Source organism: Oncorhynchus masou, chromosome 24 (genome assembly GCF_036934945.1).
Source record: "Oncorhynchus masou masou isolate Uvic2021 chromosome 24, UVic_Omas_1.1, whole genome shotgun sequence".
NCBI lineage: Eukaryota > Metazoa > Chordata > Actinopteri > Salmoniformes > Salmonidae > Oncorhynchus > Oncorhynchus masou.
The window spans coordinates 38,086,549-38,114,069 of record NC_088235.1 but is presented as its reverse complement, the minus strand read 5'-3'; the positions used below and the strand labels follow the sequence as shown (position 1 = coordinate 38,114,069).

The 27,521-nt window shown below is 40.8% G+C and overlaps 2 protein-coding genes across 2 annotated transcripts; one reads left to right on the top strand and one right to left on the bottom strand.

Annotated features, from left to right (window-relative positions):
- The first annotated feature begins 1,077 nt into the window (after positions 1-1,077).
- LOC135512137 (glutathione S-transferase 3-like) lies at positions 1,078-3,703 on the top strand. The gene is made up of 7 exons (XM_064933836.1): positions 1,078-1,191; positions 1,609-1,712; positions 1,882-1,933; positions 2,018-2,150; positions 2,274-2,415; positions 2,591-2,716; positions 3,217-3,703. Exons 2-7 carry the CDS (start codon positions 1,626-1,628, stop codon positions 3,343-3,345), a joined length of 669 nt encoding a protein of 222 aa, XP_064789908.1. The 5' UTR covers positions 1,078-1,191; positions 1,609-1,625; the 3' UTR covers positions 3,346-3,703.
- Positions 3,490-17,997, bottom strand: tmem14a (transmembrane protein 14A). Its single transcript, XM_064933837.1, has 5 exons — positions 17,871-17,997; positions 4,410-4,492; positions 4,200-4,301; positions 3,985-4,072; positions 3,490-3,840 (listed from the first exon to the last, which is right to left on the bottom strand). The coding sequence occupies exons 2-5, from the start codon at positions 4,483-4,485 to the stop codon at positions 3,792-3,794; spliced, it is 315 nt and encodes a 104-aa protein (XP_064789909.1). The 5' UTR covers positions 4,486-4,492; positions 17,871-17,997; the 3' UTR covers positions 3,490-3,791.
- Between the last annotated feature and the right edge of the window lie 9,524 nt (positions 17,998-27,521).

The following is a 27,521-nucleotide window of genomic DNA, read 5'->3' as shown; positions in this document are numbered from 1 at the left end:
ACTCTTTTCTCTGTATATATCAATGATGTTGCTCTTGCTGCGGGCGATTCCCTGATCCACCTCTACGCAGACGACACCATTCTGTATACTTCTGGCCCTTCCTTGGACACTGTGCTATCTAACCTCCAAACGAGCTTCAATTCCATACAACACTCCTTCCGTGGCCTCCAACTGCTCTTAAACGCTAGTAAAACCAAATGCATGCTTTTCAACCATTCGCTGCCTGCACCCACACGCCCGACTAGCATCACCACCCTGGGTGGTTCCGACCTAGAATATGTGGACATCTATAAGTACCTAGGTGTCTGGCAAGACTGTAAACTCTCCTTCCAGACTCATATCAAACATCTCCAATCCAAAATCAAATCTAGAGTCGGCTTTCTATTCCGCAACAAAGCCTCCTACACTCACGCCGCCAAACTTAACCTAGTAAAACTGACTACCCTACCTATCCTCGACTTCGGCGATGTCATCTACAAAATAGCTTCCAATACTCTACTCATCGCACTGTGTTCGTGAGAGACTTAATGCATTGTTTAGAAAGAGTGCAGGGTCGAATGGAGTTTGTTCACACGCACACTTCGGAACAAGGAGCCAATAGTCTCTCGCCAGCTCATGCTTGGCTTTGCACACCTCCTTGCTTGTTCTGCCCACTATGCTTCATTTGTCCCACAGTAAACAACACAGAGTCACTTTCTTAAATTATAGTTATGTATAAGATTAGCAGTGTGGTTGAGGTTTAAAATCTCATTTTAAAAAGAGAAATTGTAGAAATAGTCAGGGTTTAATACTTTGTGGCTGTGGTAACTAATGTTGACCATTAACAAGGCGACACTCCATCTTAACTCCTCCTCCACATTTCCTGGATTTGTTGAACAGTGCAAAAGAGACGTCCCCCCCTGCTACGTCATTAATTATAATAATACTTTATGACATTTGTAAAGCACTTTTTATTATACAAGAATAATCTCAAAGTTCATAAAATAAAAGTAAAACGTTTTTTTTTTTTAAACAAAGCAAATATACAGTATATAACCATATCAAAGTCTAAGTGGAAAGGTTTAAAATTTACAAAAGTCTGAACAGCCCTGAGATTGTCCGGAAGGAGTTCCAAAGGTGTGGCGTTACATAACTTTGCAAGTGAACTTTTTTGGTGTTCACACAGGTTCATACTTCTCTCCGACACACAAGGTCAGTACTTCTTAAACTTATCTTAAAATTGTAGGTTGATAATTAAACAGACAACCATATGTTTTGTAGGCTTTTTTTCTCTCAACTTTATTGGTTCTAGTTGAGGCTGTATAACAACCGTCTGTGATTGGGAGTCCCATAGGGCGGTGCACAATTGGTCCAGCGTTGTCTGGGTTTGGCCAGTATAGGCCGTCATTGTAAATACAAATTTGTTCTAAACTGACTTGCCTAGTTAAATTTAAAAAAGTTTAAGTAGTCTGATTAAAATGCACAGTAATTTATTTGACACTGTCATTACTTTTAGCAAACAGACAGGGATTTGCCTGCATACACTAAATCTAATGCAATGTATCAAACACAACATTACTGCATTTGCACATGAAAGTGTAATGGAGTGTGGTTGTTTCTTTTTTGTAGTAAACTTCAATTTCACCATGTCTGGAAAAGTGGTGTTGACTTATTTCAATGGGAGGGGGAAAATGGAGTCAATTCGATGGCTTTTAGCGGTTGCTGGAGTTGAGGTAAGAAGGCTAAACAAATACAAAACAAATGTGGCTGTGGGCTGTTTACAGGACTTGCATTTTCAAGTAGACCTACCCTAAGTGAAATAGTGGACAGGCCTACAGGTGATGCACATAGATGGATCACTAAACTGATGTCGTTCTGAAAATATACATTTTATATCCATAGTTTGAAGAAGTGAATATGACAAAGCACGAGGAATATGTAAAGCTGTTGAGTGGTAAGTTTGTTCAGTGTTAATAACTCCGATAACATGGTCATTGTGTTGAAGGGTGTTTAATTGTTGGACCTCCCCCCCCCCCAGATGGAGCACTCATGTTTGAGCAAGTTCCATTGGTGGAAATTGATGGAATGAAGCTGGTTCAAACCAAGGCTATCCTAAACTACATAGCAGGGAAATACAATCTTTATGGGAATGACCTAAAAGAACGAGTCATGTATGTATGAATTTTAATGTCATAACTTTTATTTACTTGTTTGGCTGTGTTAGAGGCATAATGGTAGCTGTTCGTACAAAAGGGGGGTAATTCTGCAAGGGTTTGGTTTTCATTTACCTTTAGGATTGACATGTATTCTGAAGGTGTGAGGGACTTGATGGAAATGATAATGATGTTGCCATTCATTTCACCTGACGCCAAGAAAACTAAACTGGAGGACATTGAGAGGAAAGCTACAAGCCGCTACATTCCTGTGTTCGAAAAGGTACTGCATGCTTTGGGCCTTGGCCAGCTGGGAAGGGTAGAGCTCATTAAAGTAACCTGAACCTAAGCAGTTTTATTATCATTGCAAAATACCATGTCAGCTAAATGAAAAGGTTGGCACGTCTGTACAAGTTCATGTATTGTCTAATGTGAGGGTGTGCACTGATTTCTTACAGGCTCTTGCTAGCTCTCAGTACCTGGTGGGTTATCAGTTGAGCTGTGCTGATGTCCAGCTACTTGAAATCACCTTGATGTTGGAGGAGAAATTTCCTACAATTCTCTCCAAATTCCCTGTTGTTAAGGTAAAGGTTATTACAAATGTATTTTGTTCTTGACAAAATAAGTTGAGACAAGTCTTGATACATTTTAAGTGCATCTCATCAAAACATGTTACAGGTTCACATAACCCAAAAAGCATATGAATATTGCATACCTGCTGCACATTTTCATACAGATAAACATAAGTCTGGCCATACTGTTTCAAATGTACTGCTACAACACCCTGTCTATTTTTAAACATATTGTACCGCTGCAACACCCTGGGTGTGTCCCAATAATCTCTCAAGTATGCCCTCGTTCACTACTTCCCACAAATCTAAAAACATTGGATTGATGGAGGCATATTTATTTGACTGTCATTTCCTTTCAAATCGATTAAGGGAAGTGAACCCAGGCACACTTTGGGAGGAAGGAGAGATAATTAGGACATAGTCAGCAGCATATTTGAAAGAAAGGTCAAAAGATTCATAAGATACTTCATTTGATTAATTCTTGAGTGGTTGAAAATGTTTTTTTCCCCCAGGCTTTTCAAGGGAGGATGAAAAGTCTACCAGCCATTCAGAAGTTCCTGCAGCCAGGCAGCAAGAGAAAGCCTCAACCAGATGACTTATATGTAAAGACTGTGTATGAGGTGTTCAACTTCAAGCACTGATGCTTATCGAAAAAATGTAAAGAGTTGAAGTGAATATTAGATATAGATTATTCCAGACTGTCATTTCTTGTAAAATGTATGAGTAAGGACCAAATTGTTCAAGTAGAACAAGTATTTGTTTTTCAATAATACACACAAAAAAAAGGCTGTTAAACAAAATATCAGCTGTAATTAAACACTACATGTCTGTTCTGAGCTATTCCATCATTTATATCAAACATATATTAGGTTATTTACAGTGAGTCAGCTAAACATGATTGTCAAACTAAGTAAGTGCTATAACATTTATTCAGATCAAGTTGTAAATGTTACTGTATTTCTGTTCCCATATTCATTAAACAAATCATTACAAAAACAATTTTGGCAAGCACAAACAATGTGCAAATGGAACTTCATCCCTTGCAGTGATATTTTCAGTCTCACTTTAGACAGTTGTGTTGTTCAAATTACATTACAATCACGCCCATGAAGAGAAGTCGCAGGACCATCAGCAAACTGAATAAAGAAACCAGATATGATAACTTCATTGATTGTACACGTTAATGATTTAATTTGAAACATTCCAACAGGGTCAAAATACAATGAAAATAAGTTAAATGTAACCAATACTGAGTATAGTGCACATTTGGTGATTCTCACCTTAGTCCTGCCATGATGCCAGCTGGCATTATTTTCCCAGATTTCTTGAATCTCATTCCCATCACTATTGTCAGCGCTCCTGAGGCAACTGAAAAAATAAAGATTTATACATTTATGAAATGCCATTTAAAGACATGTCAAGGCCTAAAATAATAAATTATATTTCATTCAGGTTGTTGGTGACCTACACATCCCAGCAAAGCAGGCATACTTACCGAGGGAGTAGAACGTCTTGGTTGGGTCATATGAAATCATTAAGGCCCCATAGGCGGCCATGCTGCCAAACAATATCCCAGCTATCAGTGACATGACACTACCTGTAGTAAAAAGTAAAAAAATATCTATTACTTTACAAGGTCAATGAAACAATGAGACAAATTCATGTTGCTTTGTGTATTTTGAAATGCTTCACTGGAAACTCCTACCTTTTTTCTTGTACCCCATGAATCCCCCCAGGGCTATGGCTGCAGCATAGCCAAATCCAAGCCAGTCAATTGCCATTGCAGTGCTGTGGAATAGGAGTATTGGGACACATCAATAAATCTTCTTAAGGCTTCCGCATATTTCGGTTCGGCTGGCTTCGACTAGGCGAACCGAAAGAATGTGCTCACATAGCCCTTCGCTTGAAAATCAAGAAAAAAAGATGCCCTAGCGTTGGAGCAGTTTTTCTAGAGAGGAAAAGTCAAAGCGAGGGATATCTGGGTCCAAAATCAGATTGTTCATCTGCCCTCTCATTGGCTAGAATGGTCCCGACTGCCTTCCATTTTTGAAGACATATCTTTTCATTTTTATAACGGCCACTAGAGTATCTGGTCTATATAATGGATCATCTGTAGTATTTTTCAATTGAAAGATTGTGCGTGAAAACTAACCCAGACACTCACCAGATCATAACATTTAATTTTTGGTCCACCAGCCAGTCAGATGTTTTATTTTTGCTGCTAAAATTACACCAACAAAAGACCACAAAAAAAGATGCACATGACTTGTAATGTTTCTAAAACAATACATTTATTTCTAATGTGGTATATTGTATAATTACATTTTTGTGACCGGAGTCTTGTAAGCAAAATATTACAGATGAGAAACATTTTCACCTGCCCCTTTAAGGGCGGGAGGTTATCATGACAGTGAGACTCCGGTCATGTTTGTGCCTGTGAGATTGAGCCTTATTAGTAGAAGTGTTGTTTTATGGAGCCAGATACATGCCAAAAGCTTGAACATATGTCAAATCAAATTTAATTATATAGCCCTTCGTACATCAGCTGATATCTCTAAGTGCTGTACAGAAACCCAGCCTAAAACCCCAAACAGCAAGCAATGCAGGTGTAGAAGCACGGTGGCTAGGAAAAACTCCCTAGAATATGTATTGTTAGGATCGTAAGAAAAACCATGAAACATGAATTTAAATGTGCAATTTAATCTGTGAACATACAAACACCATGTAATGATTATAGACCTTTAGGCTTGAACAAATCTTGTGTTGCAATTCTGATGTACAATAATACCTTTCAGAGTTTTGGCAGTTTCATCTCACCAACAAAAAACGTACACCAAAACGGTCTGTTAGGAGTGCTACTCGAACAAGCATAACGCAGTATAAAAATTAAAAAACAGAAGTCAGGGGACCTGGAAAAAGGTATTCTGCACGTTTTCAAGTTAAAAAAAAGTCTCCATTCTCTATTACTCCTGTTGAGTTGACTTCACATTTAGGGAGCTAAGGTAATGGATTTGTTTGCCAGTACAAGTCTAGATAGCACTAGCTGTATTATGCCTACAACAGTTAAGTTTCAGTCCGCTAGGTGTATCTCCACAGCATGGGCATGTCGCTGGGTGAAGTGGACATCCCCATCCATGCACCTTATCAAAATATGACTAATTCAGTATTGCACCATCCCAATCTCTGGGCTCTGTCTGAAATCCTAACCAGTAGTATATACCAGGAATAATGAAACACAGAATTATAATAGATGTTTGGTGAATCTATGAATTATGTATGACCACTGGAGTCTTTGCCACTCATTTTTTTTTATATAATATTTTGACATTTATTTCATCACTCAAAATCTTGCTAAAGCATATTCTGTAGGAGTTAATATGAATTTCAAATAATTTGACATCATTTATATGAATCGGGTCATGAACATATGGACATTGAAATGAACAAGGGAGAGGTGAAATGTTGCAGTGGAGCTTAGGCAGTCTCCGTATAGGCCATTCCTCCCATTGTGACACTGCTGCCCAGTTGAAGAGCTTGTGAACTCCATGCAGCACCACAGCACAATGCGCCTTGAGGAAAAGCACACCTCAGCCTCAGAAGATGACCTTCTGGAGTCATGCGGTCATAGTAATTTTACCCTAACGTACGCCTATTTGCCTACTAGCCAAATAAAGTGCAGAGCATGCATGATGCGTGCAACTCATCATTGCAACATATTTGAACATTTACATTCATCCTTCAGTTCAGTATGTCATCCATTCAGTAATTTGTGTGAGTTGCAATAGGAACCAAATCAAAGAGAATAGAACAGTCATCCATTTGTTTATTGAAATGCATGTGTGTTCACTTTAATTATTAAATGTTTAATTTTGGCCTATTTAAATAAAAAAAAATAGTCATTCAACTTGTAGGCATTGCAATTTAGAGTATTTTTGGTACTTCATTTTGGGTACTGGTTTCTTGCGGAATCATTTTGTAACTCTATTTGTGTTTAACTGTTTTTATTATAGAGTAAGCCGTCATTGTACATAATAATGTGTTCTTAACTGACTTGCCTAGTTTAATAAAAGGTTAAATCAAATAAAAACAAAGAGACAAGCTCACAGGCCTCTAAATACAGCCTCTAAATAAATGTGAAAAAATAGTTGAAGCAGCACGTGCAGTGACTGATAGGGAAAAAACATCTCGCAATAAGAATAGGCTATAGATAGTCTTGACCATTTGGGACCCCTTGGCTATTTCGCTCAGGACAGGTTACAGCCAAGACTTAATCAATATTTAGTTTTGTCTCATTTATTGAAATGGATATAGCCTCTGCGTGATGGGGTTGTGCAACGCAAATGGCTATAACAAGCATATATAGAGTGGAATTCCTTAATATAACAGTCGAAATGCCTAATATGAGGACTACAGTCCGTGCTCCCAAATACTGGAAAACGTGTGATTCATTAGGTTACATGATCAACACAATAGCCCCACACGACTATAAAAATAAATTATGCAATTATATGGCCATTAACGTCTTGGTGACAAGGGGGCAGTATTGAGTAGCTTGGATGAATAAGGTGCCCAGAGTAAACTGCCTGCTACTCTGTCCCAGATGCTAATATATGCATATTATTATTAGTATGGGATAGAAAACACTCTGAAGTTTCTAAAACTGTTTGAATGATGTCTGTGAAGTATAACAGAACTCATATGGCAGGCAAAAACCTGAGACAAATCCAACCAGGAAGTGGGAAATCTGAGGTTTTGAAGTTTCATTTAAGTGATTGCCTATCCAATATGCTGTGTCTATGGGGCCAGATTGCACTTCCCAAGGCTTCCAGCAGATAACCAACAAGTAATCCAAATAACAATTCCAAAACTAATATCTTATACACAGTGTAAGGGGATAAAGAATATGTACATAAAGATATGAATGAGTGATGGTGCAGAGCAGCATAGGCAAGATACAGTAGATGGTATCGAGTACAGTATATACATATGAGATGAGTATGTAAACAAAGTGGCATAGCTAAAGTGGCTAGTGATACATGTATTACATAAGGATGCAGTAGATGATAGAGTACAGTATATACGTATACATATGAGATTAATAATGTAGGGTATGTAAACATTATATTAGGTAGCATTGTTTAAAGTGGCTAGTGATATATTTTACATCCTTTCCCATCAATTCCCATTATTGAAGTGGCTGGAGTTGAGTCAGTGTGTTGGCAGCAGCCACTCAATGTTAGTGGTTGCTGTTTAACAGTCTGATGGCCTTGAGAAAGAAGCTGTTTTTCAGTCTCTCGGTCCCAGCTTTGATGCACCTGTACTGACCTCGCCTTCTGGATGATAGCGGGGTGAACAGGCAGTGGCTCGGGTGGGTGTTGTCCTTGATGATCTTTATGGCCTTCCTGTAACATCGGGTGGTGTAGGTGTCCTGGAGGGCAGGTAGTTTGCCCCCGGTGATACGTTGTGCAGACCTCACTACCCTCTGGAGAGCCTTACGGTTGTGGGCGGAGCAGTTGCCGTACCAGGCGGTGATACAGCCCGCCAGGATGCTCTCGATTGTGCATCTGTAGAAGTTTGTGAGTGTTTTTGGTGACAAGCCGAATTTCTTCAGCATCCTGAGGTTGAAGAGGCGCTGCTGCGCCTTCTTCACGATGCGGTCTGTGTGAGTTGACCAATTTAGTTTGTCTGTGATGTGTATGCCGAGGAACTTAAAACTTACTACCCTCCCCTCACCTCCTCCCTGTAGGCCGTCTCGTCGTTGTTGGTAATCAAGCCTACCACTGTTGTGTCGTCCGCAAACTTGATGATTGAGTTGGAGGCGTGCGTTGCCGCGCAGTCGTGGGTGAACAGGGAGTACAGGAGAGGGCTCAGAACGCACCCTTGTGGGGCCCCAGTGTTGAGGATAGGCGGGGTGGAGATGTTGTTGCCTACCCTCACCACCTGGGGGCGGCCCGTCAGGAAGTCCAGTACCCAGTTGCACAGGGCGGGGTCGAGACCCAGGGTCTCGAGCTTGATGACGAGCTTGGAGGGTACTATGGTGTTAAATGCCGAGCTGTAGTCGATGAACAGCATTCTCACATAGGTATTCCTCTTGTCCAGATGGGTTAGGGCAGTGTGCAGTGTGGTTGATATTGCGTCGTCTGTGGACCTATTTGGGCGGTAAGCAAATTGGAGTGGGTCTAGGGTGTCAGGTAGGGTGGTGGTGATATGGTCCTTGACTAGTCTCTCAAAGCACTTCATGATGACGGAAGTGAGTGCTAGGGGGCGGTAGTCGTTTAGCTCAGTTACCTTAGCTTTCTTGGGAACAGGAACAATGGTGGCCCTCTTGAAGCATGTGGGAACAGCAGACTGGTATAGGGATTGATTGAATATGTCCGTAAACACACCAGCCAGCTGGTCTGCGCATGCTCTGAGGGAGCGGCTGGGGATGCCGTCTGGGCCTGCAGCCTTGCGAGGGTTAACACGTTTAAATGTTTTACTCACCTCGGCTGCAGTGAAGGAGAGACCGCATGTTTCCGTTGCAGGCCGTGTCAGTGGCACTGTATTGTCCTCAAAGCGGGCAAAAAAGTTATTTAGTCTGCCTGGGAGCAAGACATCCTGGTCCGTGACTGAGCTGGATTTCCTCTTGTAGTCCGTGATTGACTGTAGACCCTGCCACATACCTCGTGTCTGAGCCGTTGAATTGAGATTCTACTTTGTCTCTATACTGACGCTTAGCTTGTTTGATAGCCTTACGGAGGGAATAGCTGCACTGTTTGTATTCGGTCATGTTACCAGTCACCTTGCTCTGATTAAAAGCAGTGGTTCGCGCTTTCAGTTTCAAGCGAATGCTGTCATCAAACCATGGTTTCTGGTTAGGGAATGTTTTAATCGTTGCTATGGGAACGACATCTTCAACGCACGTTCTAATGAACTCGCACACCGAATCAGCGTATTCGTCAATGTTGTTGCCTGACGCAATACGAAACATGTCCCAGTCCATGTGATGGAAGCAGTCTTGGAGTGTGGAATCAGCTTGGTCGGACCAGCGTTGGACAGACCTCAGCGTGGGAGCTTCTTGTTTTAGTTTCTGTCTGTAGGCAGGGATCAGCAAAATGGAGTCGTGGTCAGCTTTTCCGAAAAAGGGGCGGGGCAGGGCCTTATATGCGTCGCGGAAGTTAGAATAACAGTGATCCAAGGTTTTGCCAGCCCTGGTGGCGCAATCGATTTGCTGATACATTTTAGGGAGTCTTGTTTTCAGATTAGACTTGTTAAAATCCCCAGCAACAATGAATGCAGCCTCAGGATGTATGGATTCCAGTTTGCAAAGAGTCAAATAAAGTTCGTTCAGAGCCATCGATGTGTCTGCTTGGGGGGGAATATATACAGCTGTGATTATAATCGAAGAGAATTCTCTTGGTAGACAATGCGGTCTACATTTGATTGTGAGGAATTCTAAATCAGGTGAACAGAAGGATTTGAGTTCCTGTATGTTTCTTTGATCACACCACGTCTCGTTAGCCATAAGGCATACGCCCTCGCTCCTCTTCTTATCAGAAAGGTGTTTGTTTCTGTCTGCGCGATGTGTGGAGAAACCCGCTGGCTGCACCGCATCCGAGAGCGTCTCTCCAGTGAGCCATGTTTCCGTGAAGCAAAGAACGTTACAGTCTCTGATGTCCCTCTGGAATGCTACCCTTACTCGGATTTCATCAAAATTGTTGTCAAGAGACTGGACATTGGCGAGAAGAATGCTAGGAAGTGGGGCGCGATGTGCCCGTCTCCGTAGTCTGACCAGAAGACCGCCTCGTTTCCCTCTTTTACGAAGTCGTTTTTTTGGGTCACCGGCTGGGATCCATTCCGTTGTCCTGGTTGAAAGGCAGAACACAGGATCCGCTTCCCGAAAGTCATATTCTTGGTTGTACTGATGGTGAGTTGACGCTGATCTTATATTCAGTAGTTCTTCTCGACTGTATGTAATGAAACCTAAGATGACCTGGGGTACTAATGTAAGAAATAACACGAAAAAAAAAAAAAAAAACTGCATAGTTTCCTAGGAACGCGAAGCGAGGCGGCCATCTCTGTCGGCGCCGGAAGTAGAGTTGTTTAAGGCTTCTATTGTGGAAGGGTGTCGGATAAGAGGTGTTTCAACAAGTGGTCTAGGCTGAGGCCAATCAGGTGATTACTGCGCGGTCACGCGGGCGTGCCGTTCACTCTTTTTCCTCTGTAATGAATACGCTATTGTCCGGTTGGAATATTATTGAAGATTTATCATAAGAAGACCCTAAGAATTGATTGTAAACATCGTTTGACATGTTTCTACAAACTGTAATGGAACTCTTGACTTTTTGTCTGGATTCTGCGCTCGCGCATTGTGCCTTTGGAATAGTGAACTAAACTTGCGAACAAAACGCAGGTATTTGGACATAATTATGGATGTAATTGAACATTTCTTATGGAAGTGGGAGTCCTGGGAGTGCAAAGGTAAGTGAATATTTATAATGCTATTTATGACTTTTGTTGCCTCCACAATTTGATGGGTAACTGTATGGCTTGCTTTTGTGGCTGAACGCTGTTCTCAGATGATTGAATATTGTGCTTTTGCCGTGAAGCTTTTTTGAAATCTGACACATCGGTTGCATTAAGAACAAGTTTATCTTTAATTCTATGTAAAACATGCATTTCTGAACATGGCACCAATGTAAACTGAGGTTTTTGGATATAAATATGAACTTGATCGAACAAAACATACATGTATTGTGTATCATTGAGTCCTGGGAGTGTCATCTGATGAAGATCGTCAAAGGTTAGTGATTAATTTTATCTATATATCTGCTTTTTGTGACACCTCTCTTTGGTTGGAAAATGGCTGAATGCTTTCTGTGACTAGTTGCTGACCTAACATAATGATAAGTTCTGCTTTCGCCGAAAAGCCTTTTTGAAATTGGACACTGTGGTTGGATTAATGAGAAGTGTATATTTAAAATGGTGTAAAATACTTGTATGGTTGAGGAATTTTAATTATGAGATTTGTTGTTTTGAATTTGGCGCCCTTCAATTTCACTGGCTGTTGGCGAGGTTGGAAGCTATTGTCCCGAACGATCCCAGAGAGGTTAAATAACACACAACAGCATGGCATATTTAGAGAGTGGATTAGACTCAACAGCCTTGGTTTCTCAAACAACTGCCTCACCAACTACTCCTTAGATATAGTTCAGTGTGTCAAATCGGAGGGCTTGTTGTCCGGACCTCTGGCAGTCAATGGGGGTGCCACAGGATTCAATTCTCGGGCTGACTGTATAGATCAATGATGTCGCTCTTGCTGCTGGTGATTCCACCTTTATGTGATTCCACCTGCTGGTGATTCCACCTTTATGCAGACAACACTATTCTGTACACTTCTGGCCCTTCTTTGGACACTGTGTTAACAAACCTCCAGACTAGAGGTCGACCGATTAATCAGAATGGCTGATTAATTAGGGCCGATTTAAAGTTTCCATAACAATCGGAAATCTGTATTATTATTTTTTTAACGCCTTTATTTAACTAGGCAAGTCAGTTAAGAACACATTCTTAACTAGGAACGGTAGGTTAACTGCCTTGTTCAGGGGCAGAACGACAGATTTTTACCTTGTCAGCTCCGGGATTCAATCTTGCAACCTTACAGTGAATTAACTAGTCCAACGCGCTAACCACCTGCCTCTCATTGCACTCCATGAGGAGCCTGCCTGTTACGCGAATGCAGTAAGAAGCCAAGGTAAGTTGCTAGCTAGCATTAAACTTATCTTATAAAAAAAATCTATCAATCATAATCACTAGTTAACTACACATGGTTGATGATAGTACTAGTTTATTTAGCGTGTCCTGCTTTGCATATAATCGATGCAATGCAGGGGGATGATTTAACAAAAGCTCATTTGCGGAAAAAGCACAATCGTTGCACGACTGAACCTAACCATAAACCCCAAAGCCTTTCTTAAAATAAATACACAGAAGTATATATTTTTAAACCTGCATATTTAGCTAAAAGAAATCCAGGTTAGCAGGCAATATTAACCAGGTGAAATTGTGTCACTTCTCTTGCGTTCATTGCACGCAGTCAGGGTATTAATCGGTATCAGCTTTTTTTTGGTCCTCCAATAATCGGTATTGGCGTTGAAAAATCATAATCGGTCGACTCCAGACAAGCTTCAATACCATACAAGACTCCTTCCGTGACCTCCAACTGCTCTTAAATGCAAGTAAAACTAAATGCATGCTCTTCAACCGATCACTGCCCACACCCGCCCGCACGACTAGCATCACTACTCTGGACGGTTCTGACTTAGAATATGTGGACAACTACAAATACCTAGGTGTCTGGTTAGACTGTAAACTCTCCTTCCAAACCCACATTAAGCATCTCCAATCCAAAATTAAATCTAGAATCGGCTTCCTATTTTGCAACAAAGCCTCCTTCACTCATGCTGCCAAACATACCCTTGTAAAACTGACTATCCTCCTGATAGGTGAAAATTGTCTGTTAATTGAATGATTAGAATATTCTGCCCTGAAACATATAATTGTATGGAATTGATTAGAATGTATGAAATCAGAATCAATAAATGTGTAGTCCTAGTCAGAATTAGGGTAAAACAATATGGCTTTTTGGTATTTTAAAACACAGACTGTCTGAGCTTGGTCCAAACTGACTAGAGATTTGGGAGACAACGGGGAGTACGTCTCAAGGACAACGTCATCATCTCTGTCGGCTGGGAAGTGAGACAGACAGTGTGTGCGTAGCAGGACATGTGTGTGCGTATGTTTGTGCGTATGTTTGTGTGTATGTGTATGTGTGGGCGTGAGAAGTCAGTATAAAATGAATTGATCTGTATTCTTGACTTCAGAACGTTCCGTGAATAAACATTTAACCATTTAGCTGGTCCTCCGTCTGTTTCATTCGACCAGGATCTTACAAATTCTGGTTTGCAGACAGAGTAATATAATTAAATTGGGTGATGTACCTGGAGAACATCATTCTCTTATCACCTACCGATCCTTGATTTCGGCAATGTAATTTACAAAATGGTCTCCAGCACTCTACTCAGCAAACTGGATTCGGTCTATCACAGTGCCATCCGTTTTGTCACCAAAGCCCCATATACACTGCCCACCACTGCAACCTGTATTCTCTCATTGGCTGGCCCTTGCTTCATATTTGTCGCCAAACCCACTGGCTCCAGATCATCTATGTCTTTGCTAGGTAAAGCCCTGCCTTATCTCAGCTCACTGGTCACCATAGCAACACCCACCCGTAGCACGCACTCCAGCAAGTATATTTCACTGGTCATCCCCAGTGCCAACTCCTCTTTTGGCCACCGTTCCTTCCAGTTCTCTGCTGCCAATGACTGGAAGGAATTGCAAAAATCACTGAAGCTGGAGACTTATATCTCCCTCAATAACTTTAAGAATCAGCTGTCAGAGAAGCTGACCGATCATTGCACCTGTACACAGCCCATCTGTAAATAGCCAACCCAACTACCTCATCCCCATATTGTTATTTATGTTTCCAGGTTGCAGTTGTAGATGAAAACTTGTTCTCAACTGGCCTACATGGTTAAATAATGGTGAAATAAAATATACAAAATATAAATAAATAAAATAGGCCTGGCCTAAATCATATTTACTTTATATTTTGCAGCTCAGGTGGTTATTCTAGACAAGGCTCTTCTGTTTCTTTATCATTCTAACAAAAGTAATTTGTTGAAGGCCCAAGCCTATATATACTATGGCATCTACTGGTATAAACGGCATTATCGAATGCAGTTCTAAAACAAGCTCCAGACTTTTATTTTGGAAATTAAACCAGAAGCTGCAAACTAATGTCTGGGCTAGAGTTGCTTAATTTACTAGCTAACTTTGACTAGCTAGCAGTTCATGTCCTTTGCAGATGCCACATTACTGACAACATTTTGTACGCATAAAAATATCTGTAACAGAATAAAGGGAGACGTAAAGTAAGAATTTAATGTGTAAATATTCATTAATAGTCCTAACATAGGGTTTGTACGTTTACAGATCTATTTTAACATTTACATTTCATGTTTCACGCAAAACTTTTCTTACGATCCTAACAATTTACACATGGATTTTCTTACAATCCAAAACTTTTGGCAGATATTTGGCTCCATATTGTCTTCTCTTCCCTGGCAGTTTAAACTCAAACAGAAAAACAACCTAGTTTGTGAACAAAATAAAGTAAAGAGCCAAGAAACACAAGGACAAAGTCTAACTTCAGTAGACCTTCGTTTCAAGTAAATTAGACCAAATTTATGCCTGTGCGCAGTGCTTCTAAAAAGGTATTTCACTCAACTCTTTGCGTGTACACAGCCCCCAGCCAGGCAGTGTTGCAGCGCGAGGTGAAATAGGCAATAGGATTCGTAGTTCTTTGACTTTGTGTGATTATTTTACCAGCTATGAAACAAAACGGTGAAAATACTTACAGCTACTGCAGCATTTATTTTAATATAAAATGTGATCATACTTGACTATTTTTATTCACAAATGAATAAATACTCGTACTGCAGAACACTGACCACCCGTCAACATGGCTGGTGAAATAGACATTTTACCTGCTAATGCCAAAATCTACCCACAGTTGATGGGTGTTCATTTTAGGCCCTGGCTCAATCTGAACAATAACACGTGTCAGTTGTGGTACAGTTTTGGAAACACAAGGACTGTATCTTTCATAACAGCAAGAAATAATAATTTAAAAAAAGGTTCAATTGATACACACCTTGATTGGGTTAGTGTTCCCACAAGGCCATATCTCCATGTTACAGCACTTTTTACGGAAGACAAGAGGCGACCACCTGAGCTAATTAGTTATCTAGCATGTGCCGAACACCTGTGTACGTGTAACCTGGGAAGTGTAGTTTCGTCGGATGGAGGCACACTTAACTGTAAGGATAAGTTCAAAACTGCTACAGTATGTGTATCTTTTTTTATTTAAAGGATTATTTCTCGCCGATGAAAGATATGTTTCGAAAGCTGTATCGCAAGCAATGATTAACGTTTCTAAATGTTAAAGTTAAAACACAGCATCGGGATTGTAGATCACATGAGCCAGTCATGGGGGAAACTAATGGCTGAAAACTGTATGAAGAAGTCAGAATGTCGCCTAAACCAAGATATACTACACAGCCAAAAGTATGTGGACACCTGCTTGTCAAACATCTCATTCCAAAATCATGGGAATTAATACGGAGTTGGTCCCCCTTTGCTGCCTTTACAGCCTCCACTCTTCTGGGAAGGATTTACACTAGCTGTTGGAACATTGCTGCGGGGACTTGCTTTCAATCAGCCACAAGAGCATTAGTGAGGTCAGGCACTGATGTTGGGAGATTAGGCCTGGCATTTCAATTCATCCCAAAGGTGTTCGATGGAGTCAGGGCTCTGTGCAGGCCAGTCAAGTTCTTCCACACCGATCAACAAAACATTTCTGTATTGCCCTCGCTTTGTGCACAGGGCCATTGTCATGCTGAAACAAGAAAGGGCCGTCCCCAAACTGTTGCCACAAAGTTGGAAGCACTGAATCGTCTAGAATGTCATTGTATGCTGTAGCGTTAAGGGGCCTAGCACGAACCATGAAAAACAGCCCCAAACCATTATTCCTCCTCCACCAAACTTTACATTTGGCATTATGCATTGGGGCAGGTAGCGTTCTCCTAGCATCCGCCAAACCAAATGGTGAAGTGCGATTCATCACTTCAGAACAAATTTCCACTGTTCCAGAGTACAATGACAGCAAGCTTAACACCACTCCAGTCGACACTTGGCATTGCGCATGGTGTTCTTAGGCTTGTGTGTGGCTGCTCGGCCATGAAAACCAATTTCATGAAGCTCCCAATGAACAGTTGTTGTGCTGACATTGCTTCCAGAGACAGTTTGGAACTTGGTAGTGAGTGTTGCAACGATTTTTACAATCTTCAGCACTTAGCGGTCCCGGCTGAGCAGTTGTTGCTCCTAGACATTTCCATTTCACAATAACAGCTCTAGGTGGGCAGAAATTTGATGAACTGACTTGTTGGAAAATTAGCATCCTATGACGATGTTACGTTGAAAGTCACGGCGCTCTTCAGTACAGACCATTCTACTGTCAATGTTTGTCTATGGAGATTGCATGGCGGTGTGCTCGATTTTATACACCTGTCAGCAACGGGTGTGGCTGAAAAAGCCGAATCCACAAATTTGAAGGGGTGTTCACAGCTAGCTCTTAAAACATGACTGTTAGTCTGGTGTTAAAGTAGATTTCATTTCTTACTGGTACAGACACCCAAGCATGCACACTTGTTTTTATAGCCTAGTTGTAATTATAGAATCCCTATTATCTGTGGACTTAGAAAATATGTCTTATCACTTTTAACAAGCTATACCTTTAACATAGGCGGCGTGTGGGTATCAAGTTAGAGGAAGTAAACGTTTCAGCATAAACATGCACCATTATAAAGTAATTCCATGAATCCTTGCATTTGCAGACGTATGTACAATATCCTACTATTACTAATGTGATGATTAGATTGGATAGTGATAATTTAGGCTAATAATAACTCAATCACTGTTCTAAAAAAAGACTGTTCAATGGAGCGAGTAGTGTCATAGATTAGGTTTATCAAAAACATTTCATGCAATTCTACTACACACTGACTGGAGACAGCATAATGTTTTTAATACGACAAACTACAGGGTAGCCTACTCTGCGGACGCTTACAAACAGATCAATAAAAACGACGTTGTCTGATCCATATACTAGGCCTAAGAAAGGGGGAGATACAAATACAATATGACGTCCACCTAACCTGGAGTGGGAAATTATTGTCCAAAAACAAACCAAAGTGGCACTGACTCAATGATAAAGACAGTGAATTTATGGGTGATTTATGTTTCTATAACTGTATCGCAATTGAGACTCGATTTGCGTTTAGATGGGAGTATTTGGCTTTTTAAGCTTCAAAAGTAAATTCGCCCTTTAAACAGACCATGTGGGCGACTTGGACTGCAAAGAGTAACGTTCAGTTAGTCCAACGTTAGGCTACAAATAATAGCTAGCAACAACTAGCTAGCTAGCGAACAGAAAGGTACACAACACTTGACAAAACACCACTTGATATGTTTGCATACTACTCAGATTTGAAAATAATACATTTACCTGGTATTTGCTCATTTAAACATAAAACAAATTAGTTAGAAATTTGCACACGTAGACGCTTGTCGTCCCAATGTTTACTGTTTGGCAGTAGGAAGGGATCACTACTATTCTGCAAGCAGCACTAACGATGACGTCACTTTCATATGGTAATGAGGAAAACTTCCAAATAAAAGCTCGCAAAAGATATTACATTTTAATCAATGTCGATTTTTATTGTGCTTTTAAGCAAATGCAAAAACATTAGTTTAACACCTGTATGGAAAAATACAATGATCAGACTGGTATGTTGACAATAAGGGCTGAGAGTGGAAAAAAACGATTATTTGTCAAAAATAATAATATATGAATTTTGAAAAAATACTATTTTTTGTAAAAATATAAAAGTGGGGTTGAGAGTACTCAGTACTGCCTGTAGAAACTATATATGGTGTATTTTCCTGAGCGAGGCAGTTAACCCACTGTTCCCCGGGTGCCGAAGACGTGGATGTCGATTAACACAGCGGCATTGAGACTGGTGTTTTCCGGGTACTATTTAATGAAGCTGACAGTTGAGGACTTGTGAGGCGTCTGTTTCTCAAACTAGACGCTCTAATGTACTTGTCCTCTTGCTCAGTTGTGCACTGGGGCCTCCCACTCCTCTTTATATTCTGGTTAGAGCCAGTTTGCGCTGTTCTGTGAAGGGAGTAGTACACAGCGTTGTACGAGATCTTCAGTTTCTTGGCAATTTCTCACATGGAATAGCCTTCATTTCTCAGAACAAGAATAGACTGACGTGTTTCAGAAGAAAGTCCTTTGTTTATGGCCATTTTGAGTCTGTAATCGAACTCACAAATGCTGATGCTCCAGATACTCAACTAGTCAAAAAAAAGGCCAGTTTTATTGTTTCTTTAATCAGCACAGCCGTTGTCAGCTGTGCTAATGTAGCGTGGTTCGTTCTACAGTGTGTACTTTTAATTAGGACCCTGCCACAACTGGAAGTCTGCCAGTTGAATTATTTTTTATTTGCCCTCCACACGAAGAGACCACATTATGCTAACCCTTGGCGCAGTCCTAGCTCTCAGGCACCTTGCTAGCTGAAGGTCAGGCAAAAGAGCACCAAAAGGAAATAACAGGAGCTGCGTGCACACATTCAGTGCATAACAGCACGCCATACAATACAAGTAAAATTATAAAGAACATAATTCGGCCAAAATAAAAGACATACCTGCACACGAAGAGACAACACACATTATGTTAACCCTTGGCGCAGTCCTAGCTCTCAGGCACCTGTGCAAGCACATGGACACTCACTCAAACACTGTCCCAAGTACTCACAAGTTACAATAGATACCCTAGTTAGCGAGCTTTGTGAAACCTGTTAACATAATTCTTTATATTATCCACATTGTAACAAACTTATGGTAGCATAACAGTACATTGTGTAACATTACCACAACTTTATATTGAACAATTTCGGGGCCAAGGACAACATACCTTGTCAGCCAAAGGTCAGGCAAAAGAGAACAACAAGGGGGTACGGAAATACAGATAACCCCCGATGGGCCAAACCAAAAAATATACAATACTTTTATGATTACAATAATGTATGGACAATATTGATATGAAAAAGTGTTTGTACACCAAAGAATAACATTAGCTATGCAGCTGTAATTAAATGTAAAAAACACACTGAATTATTATTATTATTATCAAATTATTAACATCCCCTCTTGACCTGGCCTATTTGAATTGGTCCTTGTGTGCAACTTGGTGCATAATCTAGGGGAACAAAATCACATTGCTACACTAACATAATTGCAAAAGGGTTATCTAATGATCAATTAGCCCTTTAAAATAATAAACTTGGATTAGCTAACACAACGTGCCATTGGAACACAGGAGTGATGGTTGCTGATAATGGGCCTCTGTACACCTATGTAGATATTCCATAAAAAATCTGCAGTTTCCAGCTACAATAATCATTTACAACATTAACAATGTCTACACTGTATTTCTGATCAATTTCATGTTATATTAATGGACAAAAAACGTGATTTTCTTTCAAAAACAAGGACATTTCTAAGGGGCCCAAACGTTTGAAAGATATTGTATACAGTGCATTCGGAAAGCATTCAGACCCCTTGACTTTTTCCACATTTTTTTACATTACAGCCTCATTCAAAAATATATGAAATACTTTTTTTCCTCTTATCTTTCTACACACAGTACCCCACAATTACAAAGCAAAAACCTTTTTGTTTTTACATTTTTGCAAATGTATTAAATATTTAAAACTGAAACATCACAATTACATAAGTATTCAGACCCTTTACTCTGTACTTTTTGAAGCACCTTTGGCAGCGATTACAGCCTCGAGTGTTCACGGGTATGACGCCACATGCTTGGCACACCTGTATTTGGGGAGTTTCTCCCATTCTTCTCTGCAGATCCTTTCAAGCTCTGTCAAATTAGATAGGGAGCGTCGCTGCACAGCTACAGTGGCTTGCAAAAGTATTCACCCCACATTTTTCTTATTTTGTTGCCTTACAACCTGGAATTAAAATGGATTTGTATAATTTGATTTACACGACATGCCTACCACTTTGAACAAGCAAAATATTTTGTATTGTGATACAAACAGGAAATAAGACAAAAAAAACTGAAAACGTGTGCGTGCATAACTTTTCACCCCCTGAAAGTCAATACTTTGTAGAGTCACCTTTTGCAGCAATTATAGTTGCAAGTATCTTGGGGTATGTCTCTATAAGCTTGGCACATCTAGCCACTGGGATTTTTGCCCATTCTTCAAGGCAGAACTGCTCTAGCTCCTTCAAGTTGGATAGGTTCCACTGGTGTACAGCAATCTTTAAGTCATACCACAGATGCTCAATTGGAATGAGGTCCGGGCTTTGACTAGGCCATTCCAAGACATTTAAATGTTTCCTCTTAAACCACTCGAGTGTTGCTTTAGCAGTATGCTTAGGGTCATGTACCTGCTGGAAGGTGAACCTCCATCCCAGTTTCAAATCTCTGGAAGACTGAAACAGGTTTCCCTCAATCATTTCCCTGTATTTAGCACTATCCATCATTCCTTCAATTCTGACCAGTTTCTCAGTCGCTGCCAATTAAAAACATGCCCACAGCATGATGCTGCCACCACCATGCTTCACTGTGGGGATGATGTTCTCAGGGTGATAAGAGTGATTGGGTTTGCGCCAGACAATTTTAGTCTCATCTGACCAGATTACCTTCTTCCATATGTTCCGGGGGTCTCCCACATGCCTTTTGGTGAACACCAATTTTTTTCTTTGAGCAATGGCTTTTTCTGGCCACTCTTCCGTAAAGCTCAGCTCTGTGGAGTGTACTGCTTAAAGTGGTCCTATGGACAGATACTCCAAACTCCGCTGTGGAGCTTTGCAGCTTCTTCAGGGTTATCTTTGGTCTCTTTATTGCCTCTCTGATAATGCCCTTCTTGCCTAGTTTGTGAGTTTTGGTGGGCGGCCCTCTCTTGGCAGGTTTGTTGTAATGCCATATTCTTTCCATTTTTTTAATAATGGTGCTCTGTGGGATGTTCAAAGTTTCTTATATTTTTTTATAACCCAACCCTGATCTGTATTTCTCCAGAATTTTGTCCCTGACCTGTTTGGAGAGATCCTTGATCTTCATGGTGCCCCTTGCTTAGTTGTGTTGCAGACTCTGAGGCCTTTCAGAACAGGTATAGATATACTGAGATCACGTGACACTTAGATTGCACACAGGTGGACTTTATTTAACTTATTATGTGACTTCTGAAGGTAATTGGTTGCATCAGATCTTATTTATGGGCGTCATACCAAGGTGGTGAATATATACAGTATGTACGCACCGCTTTCCGATTTTTATTTGTAATTCTTTTTTGAAAGTTATTTTTTAAATTTAACTTCACCAATTTAGTCTATTTTGTGCATGTCTATTACATGAAATCCAAATAAAAATCTAGTTAAATTACAGGTTGTAATGCAACAAAATAGGAAACACGCCTAGGGGGATGAATACTTTTGCAAGGCACTGTATTTTCAAATCGGGTTCAAGTCCAAGTTCTGGCTTGGTCACTCAAGGACATTCAGAGCCTTGTCCCGAAGCCACTCCTGCATTGTCTTGGCTGTGTTCCTAGGGTCTTTGTCCTGCTGAAAGGTGAATGTTCACCACAGTCTGAGGTCCTGGGCGCTCTGGAGCAGGTTTTCATCAAGGATCTCTCTGTACTTTGATCCTTTCATATTTCCCTCGATCCTGACTAGTCTTCCAGTCCCTGCAGCTTGGCAGACACAAAGCTTGGCATTCAGACGTGATACTTAGCCTTCAGGCCAAAGAGTTCCATCTTGGTTTCATCAGACCAGAGAATCTTGTTTCTCATGGTCTGAGTGTCCTTTATATGCCTTTTGGCAAACTCCAAGTGAGCTGTCATGTGCCTTTTACTGAAGTGTAGCTTCCATCTGGTCACTCTACAATAAAGGCCTGATTGGTGGAGTGCTGAGATGGTTGTCCTTCTGGAAGGTTCTCCCATCTCCACAGAGGAACTCTGGAGCTCTGTCAGAGTGACCAGAGTGACCGTTCTAGGTCACCTACCGGACCAACACCCTTCTCCCCCGATTCCTCAGTTTGGCCGGGCGGCCACTCTAGGAAGAGTCTTGGTAATTCCAAACTTCTTCAATTTAAGAATGATGGGGGCCACTGTGTTCTTGGGGGCCACTGTGTTCTTGGGGACCTTCAATACAGCAGAAATGTTTTGGTACTCTTCCTCAAATCTGTGCCTTGACACAATCCTGTGTCGGAGCTCTACGGACAATCCTTCGACCTCATGGCTTGGTTTATGCTCTGACATGCACTGTGAACTGTGGGACCTTATATAGACAGGAGTGTTTCTTTCAAAATCATGTCCAATCAAATGAATGTACCACAGATGGACTCCAATCAAGTTACAGAAACATCTCAAGGATGATCAATGGAAATAAGATGCACCTGAGCTCAATTTCGAGTTTCATAGCAAAGGGTCTGAATACTTATGTAAATACAGTATTTCTTAAAACCTGTTATCAGTTTGTCATTATGAGGTTTGTGTGTAGATTGATGAGTTAAATACATTTGATCAATTTTAGAATAATGTACAACATTTGGAAAAAGTGAAGGTGTCTGAGTACTTTCCAGAATGCACTGTATATATTCAAAGTTTAGCATGTCATTACAGAAGCCCAAGGCAAACAAAAGACAAAAAGTAGACTCAAAGAATTATCTTGTTTGAATGACTTCGTAACAAAAGGTGTTTTAAATACTTAATTGTTCTTTTGTCTAATTAAGCCTAATTTGTTATGCAGCTTATCAGACCGTGTAATGGTTGCTGCAGCCATTCATTCACTGATTCCATCAATAGATATGATTGACAGTTCTTTGATAGCCTAAAATAGGGCTACTTTTGAATGCCAGAGCATGTTAGTGGGCGAGTGTGGAGCGAGGAGCAGAGCGTAATTCGATGCAGATTTAAAAAATGGTGTTGGCCATCTCTCCCTCTCTCTCCAATTTCGCTCTGGTAATGCTCAGCCACAAGCTCTGGGCATGCTCTACATAGCATTTCTTGTTTCCTTTGTCACCATTATTTTAATTAGGCCTACTCGGTTGTTATTATTTAGCCTGCCCCACCCACAGTAACCAGTAGCCCAGTAATTAATTTAGTTTGTTAATTTAAAAATAACCTCTATGTACGTATGTGCATTGAACATTCTTCTTGATAAAGGAAGGATGGAAGGATGGAGAGACTTATGTTCTGACACTTGAATAAAGGTGTGTTTTTGCTATTGTCTGTTGTCAATTCAGTTTTAACAAGCAAACCATGTGGCTGTAATTTGATGTAGGCTATTACTCAAATCTCATGTTATTATCATTATAATCGTGCAGAAGGCAGTATTGAGTCATGACCTGAAGGCGTGACTCAATTCTGCTATCTTGCAGGAAGATAATGAGATTCCATAGTACTCTATTACATTTAAGTAAGGAAGTATCATCGTGAGTCCAGTAGGACAGTGTCACAAGGCTACACAGTGTGATGGAAATATTATTGGTTGTTCTTTTCTAATAACCCATTTCTGTGTTCATGCAAGTGACTGATGTCCTCTGGCCAGGATGTCCTCAGTCGTGGTCCAAGAGCCTCAGGTCCCCCGGAAGGAGAGACAGAGAAAGGTAAAAGATCTGGGTTAGTGAGAGCATGGCAAAGACCATAGTACACCACATGCACTGTAGGTAGAGAATAATCAATAGTGTTGCTGTTGACACAAGATAATCTGACTAACACACACACTTGTTTGTCCTCGCTGCGATACTGTAGGCCTACTTATGTTATTTTTCTGAGTCAATTCAGGTAGCATTCAATGTCCTGTGTTTGTGTTAACCATGGCAGCCAGCATTGCAAATAAAGAGATATGCAGAAAGATAATCTGTGTCTGTGGATTATTTTCCCTTGAATGTATTTTTCATGTCAACCAGGCTCATCTTTTCAAAGAAACACCATTTATTTCAATCTCTAGTTGAGTAAAATAAGGAGTCTATTGCTTGAGTCCTTGTTTCGTTTTCACTTCTTGTTACCTGGTAAATAACCAACAACCATGGATGATCCCAATCATTTAGGTAGTCTAGTAAGCAGTGCCCCCTCTGGTATATTCTATTGCAAACTGTCTGGGACTCGTTTCCCTGTTTACTACTCAAAGATATTTTACTTATTAAGTCATAGACGAAATGAACTGCAATAGACTGGTCTCAAATATATTAGCATTACTAGGCTACACAGAACCACAGCAGAGCCATTGTATATTGAGAGGCTTTTCTTTATTTTAAATTGAGAGGCTTTTTTTCATACTATAACGTGTCCCAGTAATCTGTGTTCTCTTTTGGTAATATCACCCTTGCGCATGCCCTCGGTGACAGAGTGTTCGATTACAGCTATAAAAAGAAGCTGATACTGGCCTTGATTAGTTATATTAGGGTATTTCTATTTTATATATTGCCTACCTAAAACATCCATTAATACATCTGAAGTCCTTCAAAATAGAAAGTACATCTCTTAATATTAGAAAGTAGAATATAAACTAGATACTGTGGGTGGGTTAGGCTAAATAATTACCACTAAATGGGCCTAATTAAAAGAATAGTGATAAAGTAAATGAAAAATGTTAGGCAGCAGAGCATGCCCAGAGCTTGTGGCTGAGCAGTACCAGAGAGAAATTGGAGCGGGAGAAAATGCAGACACCATGTTTTTTTTTAAATCTGCCCAATTACGCTCTCCTCCTCGCTCTACTCTTGCCCACTTACATGCTCTGGCATTCAAAAGCAGCCCTGTTTTAAGCAATCAAATAACTGTCAATAAATGATTATATCAATGGATGGATAATGACTCCGGAGGAGATGGCTGCCGTTTTATGGTCTCCTAACCAATTGTGCTATTGTGTGTTTTTTTGTGTTAATTGTATCTTATTTTTGTACATAATGTTTCTACCCCCTTCTCTTATGACCAAAAATAGCTTCTAGATATCAGGACAGCAATTACTCACCTCATACTGGAAAAATATTTTTTTCTTAACGAGTCGCACGCAAAGGATTTACTTCAGATACTCGACAAGGCCCACATCCCTGTCATTGGTAGGAGAAAGAGACTGAGATATCGGGGACTTAGGTCAGGGTGCCTTGTAAGGATCTGACAGTGAGTGAGTAATCTGCCTCTAGCATCAGTCCTATTAGCCAATGTACAATCATTGGATAACAAAATAGACGAGCTACGATCACAAATACAGTGGGGCAAAAAAGTATTTAGTCAACCACCAATTGTGCATGTTCTCCCCACTTAAAAAGATGAGAGAGGCCTGTAATGTTCATCATAGGTACACTTCAACTATGACAGACGAAATGAGAAGAAAAGTCCAGAAAATCACATTGTAGGATTTTTTTATGAATTTATTTGCAAATTATGGTGGAAAATAAGTATTTGGTCACCCACAAACAAGCAAGATTTCTGTCTCTCACAGACCTGTAACTTTTTCTTTAAGAGGCTCCTCTGTCCTCCACTCAATACCTGTATTAATGGCACCTGTTTGAACTTGTTATCAGTATAAAATACGCCTGTCCACAACCTCAAACAGTAACACTCCAAACTCCACTATGGTCAAGACCAAAGAGCTATTTTTTTCTAATTTTGTCTGTCATAGTTGAAGTACCTATGATGAAAATTACAGGCCTCTCTCATCTTTTTAAGTGTGAGAACTTGCACAATTGGTGGCTGACTAAATATTTTTTGCCCCACTGTATACTTCCTGTATCCTACCAACGGTAGTGTTTGCTTTGAGGCAAGCAACACGGAAGCATGCATGAGAGCATCAGCTGTTCCGGATGACTGTGTGATTACACTCTCCTTGGCCGATGTGAGTAAGACCTTTAAACAGGTCAACATTCACAAGGCCGCAGGACCAGACGGATTACCAGTACGTATACTCCGAGCATGCGCTGACCAACCTGCAAGTGTCTTCACTGACATTTTCAACCTGTCCCCGACTGGGTCTGTAATACTAACATGTTTCAAGCAGACCACCATAGTCCCTGTGCCCAAGAACACCAGGGCAACCTGCCTAAATTACTACCGACCCGTAGCACTGACGCCTGTAGCTATGAAGTGTTTTGAAATGCTGGTCATGGCTCACATCAACACAATTATTCCAGAAACCCTAGACCCACTTCAACTTGCATACCGCCCCAACAGATCCACAGGTGAGATTCATTGACGACAGTTCAGCATTCAACACCATAGTGCCCTCAAAGCTCATCACTAAGATAAGGACCCTGGGACTAAACCCATTCCCTCTGCAACTGGATCCTGGACTTCCTGACGGGCAGCCCCCAGCTGTGCCCTGGACACCATTTGTGAATTGATTGACACCATATGTGAATTGATTGCCCCCAACTATCTTCAGAGCTCATGCTGTTAGGTGTCCTAAACTGGGACATGCTTAACACCCCGGCCATCCTACAATCTAAGCTTGATGCCCTCACACAAATTATCAATGAAACTACCAGGTACAACCCTAAATCTGTAAACACGGGCACCCTCATAGATATCATCCTAACCAACCTGCCCTCCAAATACACCTCTGCTGTCTTCAACCAGGATCTCAGCGATCACTGTCTCATTGCCTGCGTCTGTAATGGGTCTGCGTTCACTGTCAAACGCTCCCTAAAGCACTTCAGCGAGCAGGCCTTTCTAATCGACCTGGCCTGGGTATCCTGGAAGGATATTGACCTCATTCCGTCAGTAGAGGATGCCTGGTTATTCTTTAAAAGTGCTTTCCTCACCATCTTAAATAAGCATGTCCTTTTCAAAAAATGTAGAACCAGGAACAGATATAGCCCTTGGTTCACTCCAGACCTGACTGCCCTTGACCAGCACAAAAACATCCTGTGGCGTACTGCATTAGCATCGAATAGCCCCCGCGATATGCAACTTTTCAGAAAAGTTAGGAACCAATATACACAGGCAGATAGGAAAGCAAAGGCTAGCTTTTTCAAACAGAAATTTGCATCCTGTAACACAAACTCGAAAATGTTCTAGGACACTGTAAAGTCCATGGAGAATAAGAGCACCTCCTCCCAGCTGCCCACTGC

Coding starts and splice junctions, on each gene's coding strand:
- LOC135512137 (XM_064933836.1), top strand. CDS start 1,626: ATGTCTGGAAAAGTGGTGTTGACTTATTTCAATGGGAGGGGGAAAATG. Junction 1,934..2,017: donor ATATGTAAAGCTGTTGAGTG/GTAAGTTTGTTC, acceptor CCCCCCCCCCAG/ATGGAGCACTCATGTTTGAG. Junction 2,717..3,216: donor CCAAATTCCCTGTTGTTAAG/GTAAAGGTTATT, acceptor TTTTTCCCCCAG/GCTTTTCAAGGGAGGATGAA.
- tmem14a (XM_064933837.1), bottom strand. CDS start 4,485: ATGGCAATTGACTGGCTTGGATTTGGCTATGCTGCAGCCATAGCCCTG. Junction 4,073..4,199: donor CAAGACGTTCTACTCCCTCG/GTAAGTATGCCT, acceptor TTATTTTTTCAG/TTGCCTCAGGAGCGCTGACA. Junction 3,841..3,984: donor GGCATCATGGCAGGACTAAG/GTGAGAATCACC, acceptor TTCTTTATTCAG/TTTGCTGATGGTCCTGCGAC.